The 15,228-nt window shown below is 47.3% G+C and overlaps 1 protein-coding gene across 6 annotated transcripts in view; it reads right to left on the bottom strand.

The window, feature by feature from the left end:
- Positions 1–14,522, bottom strand: part of LOC144943406 (uncharacterized) — a 38,102-nt gene extending 23,580 nt beyond the window's left edge. For 5 of the 6 annotated variants that reach the window (XM_078870778.1, XM_078870781.1, XM_078870782.1 and 2 more), the window contains exons 1-3: positions 14,287–14,522; positions 2,316–2,591; positions 1,263–1,389 (exon numbers count right to left, since the gene is read on the bottom strand). In XM_078870778.1, the coding sequence (XP_078726904.1) occupies positions 1,263–1,389; positions 2,316–2,591; positions 14,287–14,331 (448 nt within the window). In that variant the 5' untranslated portion in view covers positions 14,332–14,522. The remainder of the gene's footprint in view (positions 1–1,262; positions 1,390–2,315; positions 2,592–14,286) is intronic. The other variant, XM_078870783.1, reaches the window with a different exon arrangement.
- Between the last annotated feature and the right edge of the window lie 706 nt (positions 14,523–15,228).

Here is a 15,228-nt window from a genome sequence, read left to right as displayed (position 1 = left end):
GCTGCTGCTATGATACCCTTTACTGCAGAAGCCATGGGTTATAAAAAGGAGTTCTAGTTTTCCTTGTAAAATTGTGCAACAGCCTTGTGGCGCACAGAATTAACTGTAAATGTTTTCATGTAAATGTCTTGGCATTTAGGTTACACCAACCTAGAGTGTGAAAGTTGCAATGAGCAAGCTAAAACATAACTGTTTGCATTTCACTTGAGTGGTCTGCTCAGGCAATAAACTGCATAGAGCATGTACATATACATCTCTTGTTAATCCACTGCTGGATGAGGGCTCCTTACACGGTGCAGATCGTGGGGGTAATTGGACTACATTTCACGATACTGGTCAGTGGGGGTTGTGACGGCGAAGAGCAGACAAGTTTCATTCGCTTCACCAGGCGAGTCGACAAGATACCAGGATTCTCAATTTGCAAAAGCAGTCTGGGGCACCAAAATTAAAGCAAAAACATTCAACAAATCTCAGCAATTAAACAGAAAGTGGCAGAAAACCAATTAGCAAACCAGGAACTCGAAAAAAGCATAAACATAAACCAATGTCGAAATTATAATTTCCTTGCAGTGCAACTCAGGCAGATTATGTTTAGACCAATTGCAATTAAGGTATATAAACCAATAAGCAGACATAGAACATCCATATTACTAGGATAAAACAGTAGAGGATTAATGTCAAATAAGTACAAGTACGGATTTCGCCAGTCCTCGGTTGCCTACAACGCAGCCCCCCCCCCTACAGCAGCCGAGAACCCTGCCGCTTGGATGGTTGCCATCCAAGCACTATCCAGGCTAAAACCTTCTTCTGCTTGTCTTCTGAGATCCACAACACAACATTGGTCATTCTTGAGGATTGGTCAAAGGGCTGGAGTACAAAGGAACAAGTATTTAACTGTGTAGTTCAAGTCAAAAGTAATACAAGATTGTAAATGTGGCTTGGCTCTCCAACACACCGGCGTGCTGGACTAGTAACGGATTTGGCATGCTCCGTTTACGTGACAAACCCTTACTAGTTGGCGGTGTCGGGTGGTGGCGGGTTTAACGACACATTTATATTTTACGCGATCTAAACAAAAAAAACCTGTTATATGGATATTGGTCACTATAGCCTCCGTATGTCAAAATAAACAATACAACTTGACTGCACAATGGACTGCCATATGAAAGGGCATACCAAACTCAATGCAGTAACATCAATGAATCAAGGCCACCAGTGGGAGAGGACCCGATGTCATCGCGCGCTCACACACACACACACACCTCTTTCCTCGGCGACCTCTGGGTCGTCGTGTGATGACGTCTCTGGGTTCCCCACACCGTTAACGCAGGCCGCGGTGGAGTCATCCTCTCCCTCATCATCCTCTCCCTCGTTTGCTCCATATGGCTGCTGAAATGGACACGGGGAAGATGGAACAAAGACAAAGATTTCGTGTAACCATAATAGGCGATTGGGGGAAGAACTGTTAAGAGTACTTATGAAGGCTTGAACAGCACACAAGGGTGTGGGGATGCCAGAAATAGGCCCAGCTGCCTTTGTCCCCCCCATTGTTAATGTTTATATCCTGTAGTGAGATACTCATTTAAGGCAGAGCTGGCATAGGGGAAGGCCCAGGATCAGTTAAGATATTCGTCGCCAATGTTACCCATGGCCAGGACTGAAGCTCAGGCCGCCGGGTTTGTAAAGCAGTACTACCGATGGAATGCATGCACGGGGACGTCCCCCACAAATGTTTTTTGAGCACCCTTGGAAACGTTACTTAATATTAATGTACTTAACAATTACAGTTTAGTACAGATGCTATGAATACACAATTGAATTGTATTCATTTAAATAAAAACAATGGACAAGGATTATAAATGTAAATGCTATTATTAACTAAAGAATAAAGCTATTTCAGTGATAAAGCACGACAAAGATCCAGAAGCACATGCATTATTAAATTAAATCCATTCGAACCAAATGTTTAAGTTTTTTTGGATTACTCTGCCAAAGCAGGCACCAAATTTTAAATGGAACATCAACCACGTGTTAAGATGACGCTACACATAGCAGACACCAAATGCACCAGATAAATCAAAGCAGCATCACTGGCTGCACGTCATAAAAGGAGTACACAAAAGTCATAAAGTGAACAATGACAGTCGAATTAAGTAAATCGAAAGTCAGTCCAAGCACACAGATTTGTGAGGAGGGTATATATAAAGTTACATTCCACAATGCATGCCCAAGGAGGAATTTTATTTTTCCATGCCGCCCAAACATTCCTCAACGTCCATTGGTTAGCGGTGGCACGCCATCAGCGAATGCCTTACTTGCTCGTCCTGCAGAGAAGAATCAGACGTGGCGGCCTCCTGCAGGCTCGTCGGCGATTCTTCCAGGGCCTCCATGTTGGCCACGCCCTTCGTCACTTCCTCGACGACATGGTCCTTCCCATCGTCACCCGCATCGGAGTCATTAAGCACGGTTGCCTGGGGTTCGCCAGTCCAGGGATGTGCCGAGAAGCTATCGATGCCCACCGCCTCCTGTGCAGGGAGGTCCTCCGCCAACCAGCTCTGCGTTTGCTCGTCAGCCATGGCGTCGCCCACCGACTGTAAGCACGTGCCAAAGGACGCAGGAGCAGTGGTCAAGACAGGTTGGCGGGCAGATATTTTTTTACAAAGCGACGCAGGAGGGCAAGGACTGACAAGCCCTAAAGTGCTATCCGTTTGGTATGCATGTTGAACTTCTTTCGCACTGTACACAGCCAACCGTGCTAAAATCGGAGGTGCGTGGGAAATCTGATTCCCTGCGATTGTGTCTAAGGCAACATCAGACGATGGCAGGGATGCGATTTCCTGCTGGAATGAGCACATTGTCCACATTTGATTTTAGTCAACACCCATGGGCTGTCAAAAGCCTCACTAAAACCACCATTTTTTTCTCTTCTGAAATAGTAACACATGCAGCACAGCGATTTTCGAGCAATGACCTTGGTGAATATCGCTGTCCGGGTAAAAATTAACCAGCGGACGGAGCTTTTAAAGGCTGCTTCGACGCTACTCGGCAAGGACATCTCCATCCAGCGTTGAGGACATGGGCTCTGTGTGCGCCACATTCCCAGGGTTCTCAACCCAATGGATCAACACTAACGCGAGCAGTGCCGACTTTTTCTGGCACATGCAAAGTAACGTACCAAATGAGCAATGCATGGTGTAAAATAGGCAGGCGACAAAGCACACTTTGGACCAATGTGGGCATAGCAGCATGGAAAGTGGAACACCGAGAGCTCACGCATTCCAGCACACAAAATTTTATTGTCAAAATTATGCAGTCAGAACTTACTGAAATTGCTATTCCTTTGTGCATTGTGCTCTTAAAAATACATACGGGTATAGGACACCACAGTGTTAACTAAAGAGACTAGGATTAATAAGAGAGCCTCTCAATCAACATCTACTTAAGGAGGCTGACATCACCCTCTTAGACACGCACCGGGCAGTCACTCGGAGCCCTCATTGTCAGAGTGGTTGTGCACGACGTTATTTAATTAATCACCTAGACAGTTCAACGACAGCTAATAATTACTCTTTGGTTCTTATCCGTAAAGTCACATAGAAAATCAAATAAAATAATAATAGAATACGACGTTTCAATTGCAACACAAGCAACCATCAGGTAAGAATGAATGATAAAACAGACACGGAAACAACACCACAGGCAGACACACGCAGGGCCAATAGTGGTCAGTGACAACGGAACGAGTTGAGTTCCTTCGACCCACACTGACCAGTATGGTGCAGTGTGGTCAAATAACTCAAGCCCGACAGTATGGGGAAACTTTAAATCAGGTATTGGATTTTACATGTGGCGTTGGCACAGAAAATACACAGCACCAAGTAAATTGTGCCAAACCATCTGTCGGTTGTGTAAAAATACCAAAGGTCATTTAAAACAAAATTTCCTTGATGGATCAAGCAAGTTCCACCAACATACGAGTCACAGGCAGAACAAATCATCTGCACGGGGTGCGAATGCTATATATAATCTGCATGCATCAGAAATAAAACAATCCCAACAGCTGAATTAACAAATTGTCTATTAATGAATTTGCAACCATTGGGAGGACAAAGGACAACTCCTTGCAAAGTAATTTTTCCACAGACAGTTCCTATTGAAATAAAGTGATAATCAGCCCCACATTTACCTCTTGAACAGTAGTTTAAATTCTGCAAGAGTTTTACATTTCCAATACTTAATGTTTGCTTGATAGCATGGAATTAATCTCGTGTTCAAAACTGTATGACACCAAGAAGAGCGTCCCAGCAGCACGAATGGCAAGCATGATCTACGATTTGCAACACCATCTAACACAAAACAAGGTCAACACCCCAGTGTTGTGTTTGCAAATTACTACGCAATGTTACTGGATGGCAGCCCAACCATGGCATTGCAGTTGCAGCTTCCAATACTTAAAAGCTGCTGTATGTAAACAGAGGGCAAACACTGCCACCCCCACCCCCGATACAACACCTCACACTAGCGGCAAGCCGATGCTACGACTGTACCGCAGTTTACACGAGCGGCCGCACTTCACGAGCCTGTGCCACCAAGCCGTTGGTTATAGGTCACATCTAGAGCCGGATCAGAACCAGGTTGGTAGCGCCGTCACAATGCTGCGAGCGCACCGACCGTACGTGCCGTGTCCGTGCCCGCGCAGACATGCCCTGTTATTGTTATTTCGGACAAACCCCCGGCCCTGCAGCCTGGCGGGGCTTGCAATGCCTGTGCTCGCCTTGCCAGGTATTCCGGCAAGTGTCTAGGTGGTCGTCTTGGTCCCACAAATCAAGCATTCCACTTGTGAGCCACGTGGCCCTCATCCCCGTTGGATAAGTCTGGTCAGGCAGCTGCCGGAGGGAGAGCAGGGGGATGGGGAGCACATGACGTAATCCTCAAATCTTCTGACCTGCGTCAAATGTCAAGTGCAATTAAAGCGGGAAAGCGCAGAGCGGCGACGTGTACACAAACACCTCGGTGTTTTCAAGAACCCATGCAGGACGTTCGAAAAGGGGCCCCCCTACTGTGTATGTGTGGGCAACAAAGACGCGCGTGCAAAAATTAACAGGGACCTGCATTACCGGCCAGGGCGGTGCTGCAGGCGTTTTTAATTTAACACGACGCACCAAGTAACATCACTCACTCACTCAAGCGCGGACGGGCGTCACGTGCGGGCAATGCCTCATCGTCAGGCGGCCAAGTATAGATCACTTGCCCTTATGCGCATGATATGCGATGACCAGACAAGGTTAAAGCAACAATTTATTAATGGAACGCCTGCCAATGCAATTGATGATAAATCTAAAAGAACCTTTGACCTCTGCTCCTCCTTGGTGGGATTGTAAAAGTGCATCATGATAGCTTTAGAGACCAATCCACACAGCAAGATGAACTTTGTTTCTTTATCGTGCATTACAACGGGTAGGAACAGCGCTTGAAATGGCTCACATTTTACGGTGCTGGATGAAGGCCAACTAGAAACAACTGTTCGTGACAAGTGGCTCCAAGTCCCGCAGCGCATTAAAATAATAACAAAGCTCCTGCATTTGCTTAGTTTCTCATTCTCATGACAGGGGTATAATGAATTGGAATGTCCTTAACAGCAAATGATCACTTGTAATGTCTTGATTAAGATCGATTAAGTTCACGATTTGCTTGTGTAAGAATGGGATGTATTTTTACTTGTATACGTTGCATGGAATAGATTTACATGACACCTGCAAATATTAGAACAGGTGACCCCAATTCAGCAAGGATTAAAAACAAGTTATGGAATTGAAACGACGAGGGGCAAATGGTCACAATGCTCTTGTTAGGGGCCATCCATTTAGTACGTACGCATGGAGGGGGGGCAGGTTAACCCAAATGGCTTTCAAATTAGTTAGATAGTCCAGCGGTAGACTGTTCACTGAAACACGTTAATATTATTAATCCTTGATCGTTTCTGCGTGGATTACATATCGGTCGTTCTATAGGATTCGGGGGGGGTGCATCAAGCGTACGTACGCAGGTGGGGGGAGCTAAAGAGTACACGTGCGTACAGGGAGGGGGGGGGTCAAGATTTTTTGCGTACGTAATAAATGAACGGCCCCTTAAGACTGCCTTGCTTCTAAAGCAAGACTGTGGTGACATCCTATAAAGCTTCTGTAATCACCCAAGTGTTTTTGTTCTCAGACACGAATATTTAAACTCGTGCCAGATAATCTGGACACCACACAGCCCAAGCACATAACACAGTAAGAGCCGTTTGTTTATTGGGTTGCACCTTTCGTTAGGAACTCAACTTAACCTGATGCGTTGCCATAAACAAAACCATTAGAGCTGCAATTATAAATCCATTCTATGGATGTAGGATTTGTAAAAAGCTCGTTCCACAGACCGCAAGTCCACGTTGGACAATATTATTTATGTCGCATTCCAGAGGGAAAGTCGCCAAAAACAAAGCACGCACCTGATAACTGCGCAAAACGGTGGGGTTATGGTGGGGTTAAGCTTTAGAAAATGTCAAAAGACAATTGATCAAGTATTACACAAACAGCTGATGCATGGATCCTAACTACAAACCTGGAATTGACATGTCACCGGTCCAGGAAAACCATATTTGGCGTAAGTGGCCGTGACAATTTTGCCACTCGTGAAACGTAAAGCGTGGCTTGATTCAAATCGCCCAGTTGGCAATACGGACTGGAGCTGTAGAATCCACGGGTTAAGTAATTTGACATCATGACCATATCAATGAATAGGGCCAATGCGACACTGATCTGTATTGCGTTTTCAATGACATAATTGTATAATTGCTCTGCCAAGAAAGGTGATCCATAGTCCTACACAGGCCAGGTTGTAGAAAGAGCAAACTTATAAAATGGAAATATTTGCCAGCTGCATTCAAGGGCAGAGTGCACAATCTGCACTAGAGCAAAGCAGTCCTAGAATTTGGAAGATTTTTATAACCATTACAGCAATTTAATTTTGGCCTACCAAGCAAGTATATCAAACATTATTTATAGATATATTTATAGGGACTGATCTACACATCGTTGAAATGCCAACGTGCAAATTGCAGTAGCAGCATCGCAAAATAATGTATTGTTTATTTCTGTAGGGTCACGCATGCACGCACACTGGTCAAACTGCAAATCGTTTGGAATGCAGTACAGTGCACAATCGGCCCAACGCTCATGCAATTAATCCTGGGATGACACGATAACATGATTATAAGACTTAGAATATAAATATTATGGAAAACCACAGCATTAGCAAATTGCGGTGTCTTGTCAACATTGATCAGAACCTCAACCCGAATGAACCTGCCCATTTGACTATTTACAAATACAGCGAATATCATATTTGGAAACTGCATTTGAACAGCAAATAATATATTCTGTGGGAGTTCAAGGATTACCGACACACCTATGCATTGTACAAAGCCAAGCCCCAAAAATTGCAACACTAAAACCAGTCTGGGAAGTACAATTTATATTTCGGAATACAAAAAATGGAACATCCCTACGATTAGCATGGGTGGCTACGTACGGTGCAAAAGAAGCTGAACATGAACTAAACTATTTTTATTTTACCAGGTCAGGCCCACAGAGCTATTCAGTAGCTCTTTTTCAAAAGTGATCTGGCCATAAATGATAGCTCAGCAGCTTATCATGTGGAAATTTATAGCAGCCAAATACTCTAAACATGTGCGATAAGAGGCTCAAAGGATCCAACTATAATTATTACCATCCCCAAATGCAACCTTTCTGAATGTGTATGCTTGCTTACAGGAATCACACTTGCACGAAACGATGACCCGACAACGCCCTGGCACGGCTAGAGGGGGCATATTCTGAACCACGCGACCTCGTCAACATCTCCAAATTCTTTCAGTTCTGAGCTTGCCTCTTGCACTTTGCGCCAATACAGGTTGGGTGTGTTGTATCACTTAACCATGCAACGGAGAGATAGCATGATAGGGTATCAACGAGTTGTTTTACTGGGGCGGTACAGCAAGAAGACCTTTCCGTGTTAGGTTACTATGTGACAACCTAGAAAAACAAATGAGAATAACAAAACACACCAAGCATCTGCTGCGAGCAGCTGCTTTAACCACACGGGCAATTGCACAAACGAAAGACAGCGCCGTAATGAAGCTTGTTTAACTGTAGTAGTTCACTGGAAAGTCCCTATTCAACAACCACAACTGCCTATGACAAAACCTTCAGTCACGTTGGCCTACATTTACTTTACGGATATAAAAAAAATGAACCCCTGAAGAATCAAGAACTGGAAAAACATGAATAAGACACTTAGGTTAAACTTTCTTAAACTTTGCATTCCACACCTACATTAAAACCTTTTTGTATTTTTTTTTTACACAGGTTTAGTTGCATATTTGGCCCTTGGCCCGTGCAGTGCTACCATCCGCGCTGTATCACCACGAACATCTGTCATCACACCAGTGGCGAGCTACCGTAAGCCCGTACGTTTCACTCCTTGCTGCATCAGCTCACGTGGGAGATGCGCACGGACGATTTCTGACCACTGCACTCTTCATGCACTCCCCACCCCAGGGATAAACTCAATGAACCAGAGCAGAGTTGCATCATCCGATGCATCAAAACCAATCATGATATCGGATAGTCATAACAAAAGCGACTAATGGAGGAATTAAACAGAAAGACTCCCCTTTGTTATTCGCACCACCTTAAAAAGTAAAAGGATAGACAGGCAGTGTTAGGCAATGGCCTTTTATAGCCAAGAATGAAAGACAGCCCATGCAATGCCGGTCTCGGGGGCTGTTTGACCATACTTCTGTGTGTGTGTGTTCGTGAAGCGAGGCAGGAGGGTAATCGAGGACCAGTTGAGAGGTCACTCGCTCGATTTTTGTTGTGGCTGGGAACCAAATGGAGTAGCGGGTTCACCACACAGGTGGCACCAACCACTGCTCCTCTGTCAAAGCTTCGTGATACACATCTTTACATGGTGAATTGGAGACATTCCATGTGGTAACTTTTTCTATGACAATGATGGAAGTTCTATCCGAGAAATAAGTGGATGCAGTTATGCCTTTTAGTTATTGTACAATTTCATAACAGATAATATTTTTCCACCTGAAGGGGCACCGAAAAGGGGAATATCGTACGTTAGTGGCTCACCAACTGTGCCGACGGCTGCAGTAAGTACAGCACAACGACCTTACACAAGGACACGACTTAACGAGCAATACAGCCAAAGAAGGCTGCACCAAACTAAATCATACCCTTCAGTGGGGAATATCCTTCCTAACCCAGAGCACAAACCAGCCAGTTGTAGGATTAGAAGGCCTCACAAGGAGTGATGTTAATGCTCACTACAAATGCTGCACAGCACGGTTGGCAATAACGGGGGGAGTGGGGGGGGATGGCCAAGATCTCTGGCATCTTGTTTTTGGTTCAAACAACCGAGACGGGGCAGCAGGGGTGCTATTTGGGAACGTTTCGCTGCACAGCCGTCAACTACACGGCGACCTTAAATAACTTGGCCGGCTCTCACGAGATACGGCCACCTGCTGACAAACAGCCACAGTGCAGGACCCTGGTTTACCACCAAAGCATTATGTTCACTCACACACACACCACTGTTAAGTTACGCACCACTGGCAGAGGCAGTGGGATCATAGCCACTCCCTGCAGCTTAAGGCTTCGGCGCCGACCTTAAACGGCCGCTGGGGCAAGGACTGCGTGGCAATCACCAAGCCAGGCCTGGGCAAACAACAACTCGGTTATTGCTTTTGTGATACAACTGCGGTGATAAAAACTGCCTGGTTTGAAAAATCTGCAGGTAAAAAGCTTTTGCAGTCAAACTGTACAGGTACAATCTGCTAGGCACTGTCATGGCAGATGCAGACTTTGGAACATTGTGGTTTGTTCCAAGAATTGTTGCTCAGACTGGTTGCGTGCAAAGGATTTCTCGCCACTTGTGATGCAGGATATGCCGATTGTCTTTACAGACGTTACATTTGTGGAAAACCGATGCATCATGTAACCCAATACCAGTAGTTGAACAAACGGGACTGCTGATGAAGCCAAGATAGTTTAAACTGGTACCGTTTGCTTGCTTAAACAAATGCTATTGGATATTGGTCTGGAAAACCAAGAGACCGACAGACTGAAACCAATGTTAATTCATGTGGTGGCACAGAACAAGTCCTGCTTGTTGTGTTTAAATTATTTTAAACATTAACTTTGAAATACCGTACGAAACAATGCAATGTTACTTTCCCTTTCAGGGAATTTTACAAAAATTCACATGCATCATTTGTAACATACTGCACCAAAGGCAAGACTTGCAGATAGCTTACCTTGTTTTGGATAATTAAGAGAAAGGCCCTTGGCATTCTTAATTAAATTGAGCAGACTTGTGTGGGGTATCCAGTGTTAGTGCAGTGGACTGCGAACCGAGTTCGATCCCAGTTCAATCCATGACCAAAACCAGTGATGCCTATTTTAAATCGGTCATGGGCCTCCCCAAGGTAGACTCGGCCTCAAATGAGTACCTGGTGGGGTATACAAGCTTCACCATTCAGGAAACAAAGGCGGCCAGTCATGGTGCTGGCGACCCACCCCCTCGTGTTCCGTACCAACATTCATAGTACTGTTAGCAAGCACCTTGCTAAGGCTACACGGGGGATCTTTGGGTCAACTAGTAGAGACCTGCCATCAAGAGAGGAATGGCAACCTACAACCTTGAATAAAGGCAATTCACGTTCAGGTTAAAACTGTGAATTTCAACTGATTATTAAAATCTATACTGCCAAAGATGACACTATATTCGAGGGCTCATAAGATTCCTGACCGATATGGTGAAGCAAACATGGTCTGGACAAGATTCAGCACTGTAAATCAATAAGATATCCTGTGTGCACACACTGCAACTCCTCCAGCGCCACGATCAAACACACCTGTGTCCACTTGAACTCAATGTGCTTTGTCATGCAGCAACGGTGCAGAAATTCAATAGAAGCCGATAAAGAGAATACTGCCTGCAGATCATAATTATTAACGATTTGGGTAATCAATTCAAAGCAGTTTGGAATGGCAATTACCATACCGCAAGTCTGTTTTTTTTAGTGCGACATTTAAAGTTCCAGAGTGAACTGTGGCACAGATGAAATGCACGCTACACAGTTAGGGGCTATCCATCGAGTCCGTACGTATGGAGGGGGGGGGTTAACCCAAACGCATTCGCTTGCGTATGGAGGTCTACTGATAATGTTCATACGCATAGGAAACGGGGGGGGGGGGGGGTGAAGCCTCGATAATAATTTGTCTACATTGGACTTCAAGTGAGTTAGATAGTACGGCGGTGGACTGTTTACTGAAACACGTTAATATTAGTAATCCTTGATCGTTTCTGCGCGGATTACATATCGGCCGCTCTACAGGATTCGGGGGGGGGAGGTGCGTCAGGCGTAAGTACTCAAGTGGGGGGGGGGGGTAAAAAGTCCGCGTGCGTACAGCGAGGGGGAGGGGTCAAGTTGACAGATTTTTGTGGACCTACTCAATGGATGGCCCCTTCAATTGACAGTTCAATTCCCAGCGATGGGCAACACCGAAGAGGAGTGATAGATATCTTAACTGGTTCCGGCTCATCCCCTTCACCAACCTACGCTCATCGGTGTGACGGCGTCTGCTCAAAACACCAACGGCGTGGGGAGAGACTTCCATCCAGCAGTAGATTGGCAAAGTTGGATATACAAGTTCAGCGAGCGCAGAAGCCGAAACTTGTGGGCGCTAGACTGAAGGTTTAATTGCACGGTTTACGTTCACTTGTGTCCCACTTTCCGAGACTGCTCCACATATGGTCTGCGTCTCTCCGGCCCACTTCAAATCCGCAGCCAGTCTGTCCAGCTGACGGGAAACTATTGCACTTGTCCAATAGGAGCTCTTGTCACAATGGCAAGACAGACAGATGCAGAGGAACTCACTATGCACACGACCGAAACTCAAGATGAAGGGAAAACGTGAAAATGCGTTTATTCCAGCAACTAATAACTCAAGACACCATTTGGGAGGCGCAATACGGAGCAGACAACCAGGGAGCACACACTGGTTGTTATGGCTTTACTTGGACAGTAATACTATAAACTACATAAAGGGTGGCACACAAGACAGCAAGTCCTGTTAAAGTTAATTGAAATAATTTACTCTGTAGCTACAGAGTAGCACTTACTGCTATTCTGCCCGCCTTTTATTTTTAAAACGACTCAACGCACCGTGTTCAACGCGTGTTGCGTTGTCACTGTGCAAGCAATGTTCCCAAAAAAGGAACACTTTTTGATGCGAATGTGCAGAGTGAAAAAAATAATAATTGCGCCGAGCATTCAATGCATCTGCAGGAGACACTTTTAAACAATGGGGGCATACGAATTCACAAGGCACGAGACGCTCCCCAACTTCTCCATCTTGGAAAAAAAATCACTCCCACACTGCTCCACGCACGAAGTTATGGAGGAGCACACTCCACATGGCTCAACACGACTTCTCCTCTCGACGGAGAGGCGACGGCAGCTTGGCAAAAACCATTTATCAAGCAGGGGAACGACCGAAGGGGTCTTTCGCGCGGTATTCCTGTACGAGCCACACATGAAGAAAGGCCACTTCTTATGCTGTTGGAGAGTACCAACCTCAAATTGGCCAATTAACTGCCCACAGACGGCGCAGTATTTTGCACATGGTATAATAGACGTATCGTCTACAGATGTTTACAAATAAGACCTTTTCACAAACAGTAATACATTCTTAATATAACTACATTATCTTAATTAAATGATTTACCCACGTTCAAAATTGTGTACGGTACTTTATGCCCACTATCGCGCGTGTGCTGTGTGCAACTTGTCATTCTCTATAGAGGTTCGCATATCTGCTGCCTACAACACCTCCCAAGTTAAGTAATCCTCTTACCGCCGAAACACGAAGTGCTTGGGAGCTTGCGGGTACCAACGTAGTCACGGCGCCTCGGTATGAAGTCCCAAACTGGTTTAATTATTAATGAAACCCCGTTGCTCTCGGTACACACGGAAGCAACGCGGTCGCCAAGTCAGGAACTGCACCTTGGCACGAGGGAGTGCCGACACGGGAGGCGACAAAACACCACCCAAGGACGACAGCCATACGCCGAGGCCTTCTTCACGAGTGCTCGCATTCCGTTAAAGTCAGCCAGCTCATTGGTCTGTGCACATTGAGGGCCTCCCCATGCCACGAGATTATTCGACCCAGAGCGCGATTGTGGCAATGCAACTCAAACTGAACCATAAAGTAAACCCACTGTTAGTCTACGCTCCGTCAGAGGAACAGCAAAACGACAAGAACTCTCCCGACTCGCTCTCTCGTCGTGGGGCCAGCAGCAGACCCCCACATTGGCGGGTTGGTGGAGGCGGAGGGAGGCAGACGTTAGGACAGTGCGGCAGAGAAATCGATCTGCTGCCCTGCTCCGATGAGTTTATGAAACGCTTCGTGGGCTCACGGCACGAGACTGCGAGCCGCCTGCGTGAGCCGCCGACTTGAGGGCTCGTCTTGTGAACACAGCAGCGAGGGGGGTAACGATTCGCAAGAGGATTGTCATGGCCCACATGCTAAATTTGACGATTACCCGCCTATTTTAGTCTTCATGTACCCGTGAAACCATAGGTCATTTGGCAAAATCGAATTCAAACCAATAATCAATATCAACGGTCTATCACCACTTGTATCGCTTCTACTGGTACTACTCACGAGGGGACTTGCATTAAACTCCTCAGTTGCCACCTTCTTCACGGACCACCACTCACATCCACCATTTCAATCAGCACGGCTTTCCGTCACCACATCCGTGATCACCACCAGCACCACATCCACCACCAATCCTCCCACTTTCCACCACCAGGGTCTGACTCAACAGCACAACTATCAACAACCATCATGACCACCACCAACTTCCTCTACCATAACCAGTATTACCTCAATAACCACCACACGCCCCAGAACGAGCTCCATAAACTTTCTGCACCACTTTAAAACAACGTCGCAACTTCGTGCCGCCGTCATTGCTCTTCCAAGGGGCGGCAGCGCCAATCGCAGGGCGGCTGCCGCGTCCCACGCGACGCCCGTGGGGGTGTTCGGGGTAAGTGAGCGAGTGAGGAGAGACACCGCCACTGCGGTGACCAAGGCCCCCCACCCCTCCCCACGAGCGAGACACGAGAGGAGAGCACAGACGCGAAGAAAGGAGGCTAAGACGCGCCTTTCCCGCCATGAGCGTCAACCCCTTCCCGTCCCGCCTCCGCATAGCTCCGCACCTCGGACGAGTTGAAGGGCGGCACACGCAGCTCGCCGCGTGCCTCTTTCCCGTCGGCCTCGTTGCTTGCTCGCCTGGGCCGGGATCTGTGTTGGGTTCGGCCGGGCTGGGCTGGGTCGGGTTGCACAGCCGCTCCCTGCTCACCGCCTCCTCCTTATGGGCGACACGAGGCGTCGGCACGCCGTGGGCGTGGCCAGAGGGGCGTGGTCAAAGGGGCGTGGCCTGGAGGGGAGGATCTCAAGTCTCCGATTGGACCGCACGGTGTCTACACGTCATCGCGCTGCCACGTGACGCGTTTACGCACCGAGTGTCGTCACGTGATAGCGCCCTAATGCGCTGCCGCGCGCCAATGGCATGGGCGGGGGTCTCGTGACGTCACCGCGTCGTCTTTCACCCGACGCGACGTCAACATCCGTTCTTCGTGCACGACACGGGCCACGTCATCACGTGGTCCTGCGCCTCGGTCTGACGTCAGGACGTTCGCGATGACATCCAATACCACTAGCCGCCATTCACCACTAAGTGACGGTGACGTCTCCACGGCGCCTGTGCCAGGCTAGATGTACTGTGAGGCTATCACGTGAAGTGTCGAAGGCTCGCTGACAGGAGGTCTCGGGACAGAATCTGCAGGTGCCATGGGTTGGCCGACTGAGATGGCCGCTGGATGCACCACCAGCAGCTTGTGCCTCCTCCCACTTGCACAAAGACGTCGCAAACGACGTCAGCGCGCGTGGTCGCTCGCGGTTTGCGCGTCACGTCACCGCGTTACGTCATCACGTCACGGCGCTCGTGACCGTTGGGAGTTTGTGAAGGGAATTCGCAAGGAGGGTGGGGGGGGGAGGCGCGAGTCTCACGCGTGAAAGCCATCGCCCATCGCCCCAAAGCGTT

This window comes from Lampetra fluviatilis, chromosome 31, assembly GCF_964198595.1.
Source record: "Lampetra fluviatilis chromosome 31, kcLamFluv1.1, whole genome shotgun sequence".
Lineage (NCBI taxonomy): Eukaryota > Metazoa > Chordata > Hyperoartia > Petromyzontiformes > Petromyzontidae > Lampetra > Lampetra fluviatilis.
This window is presented reverse-complemented; position numbering and strand designations above follow the sequence as displayed.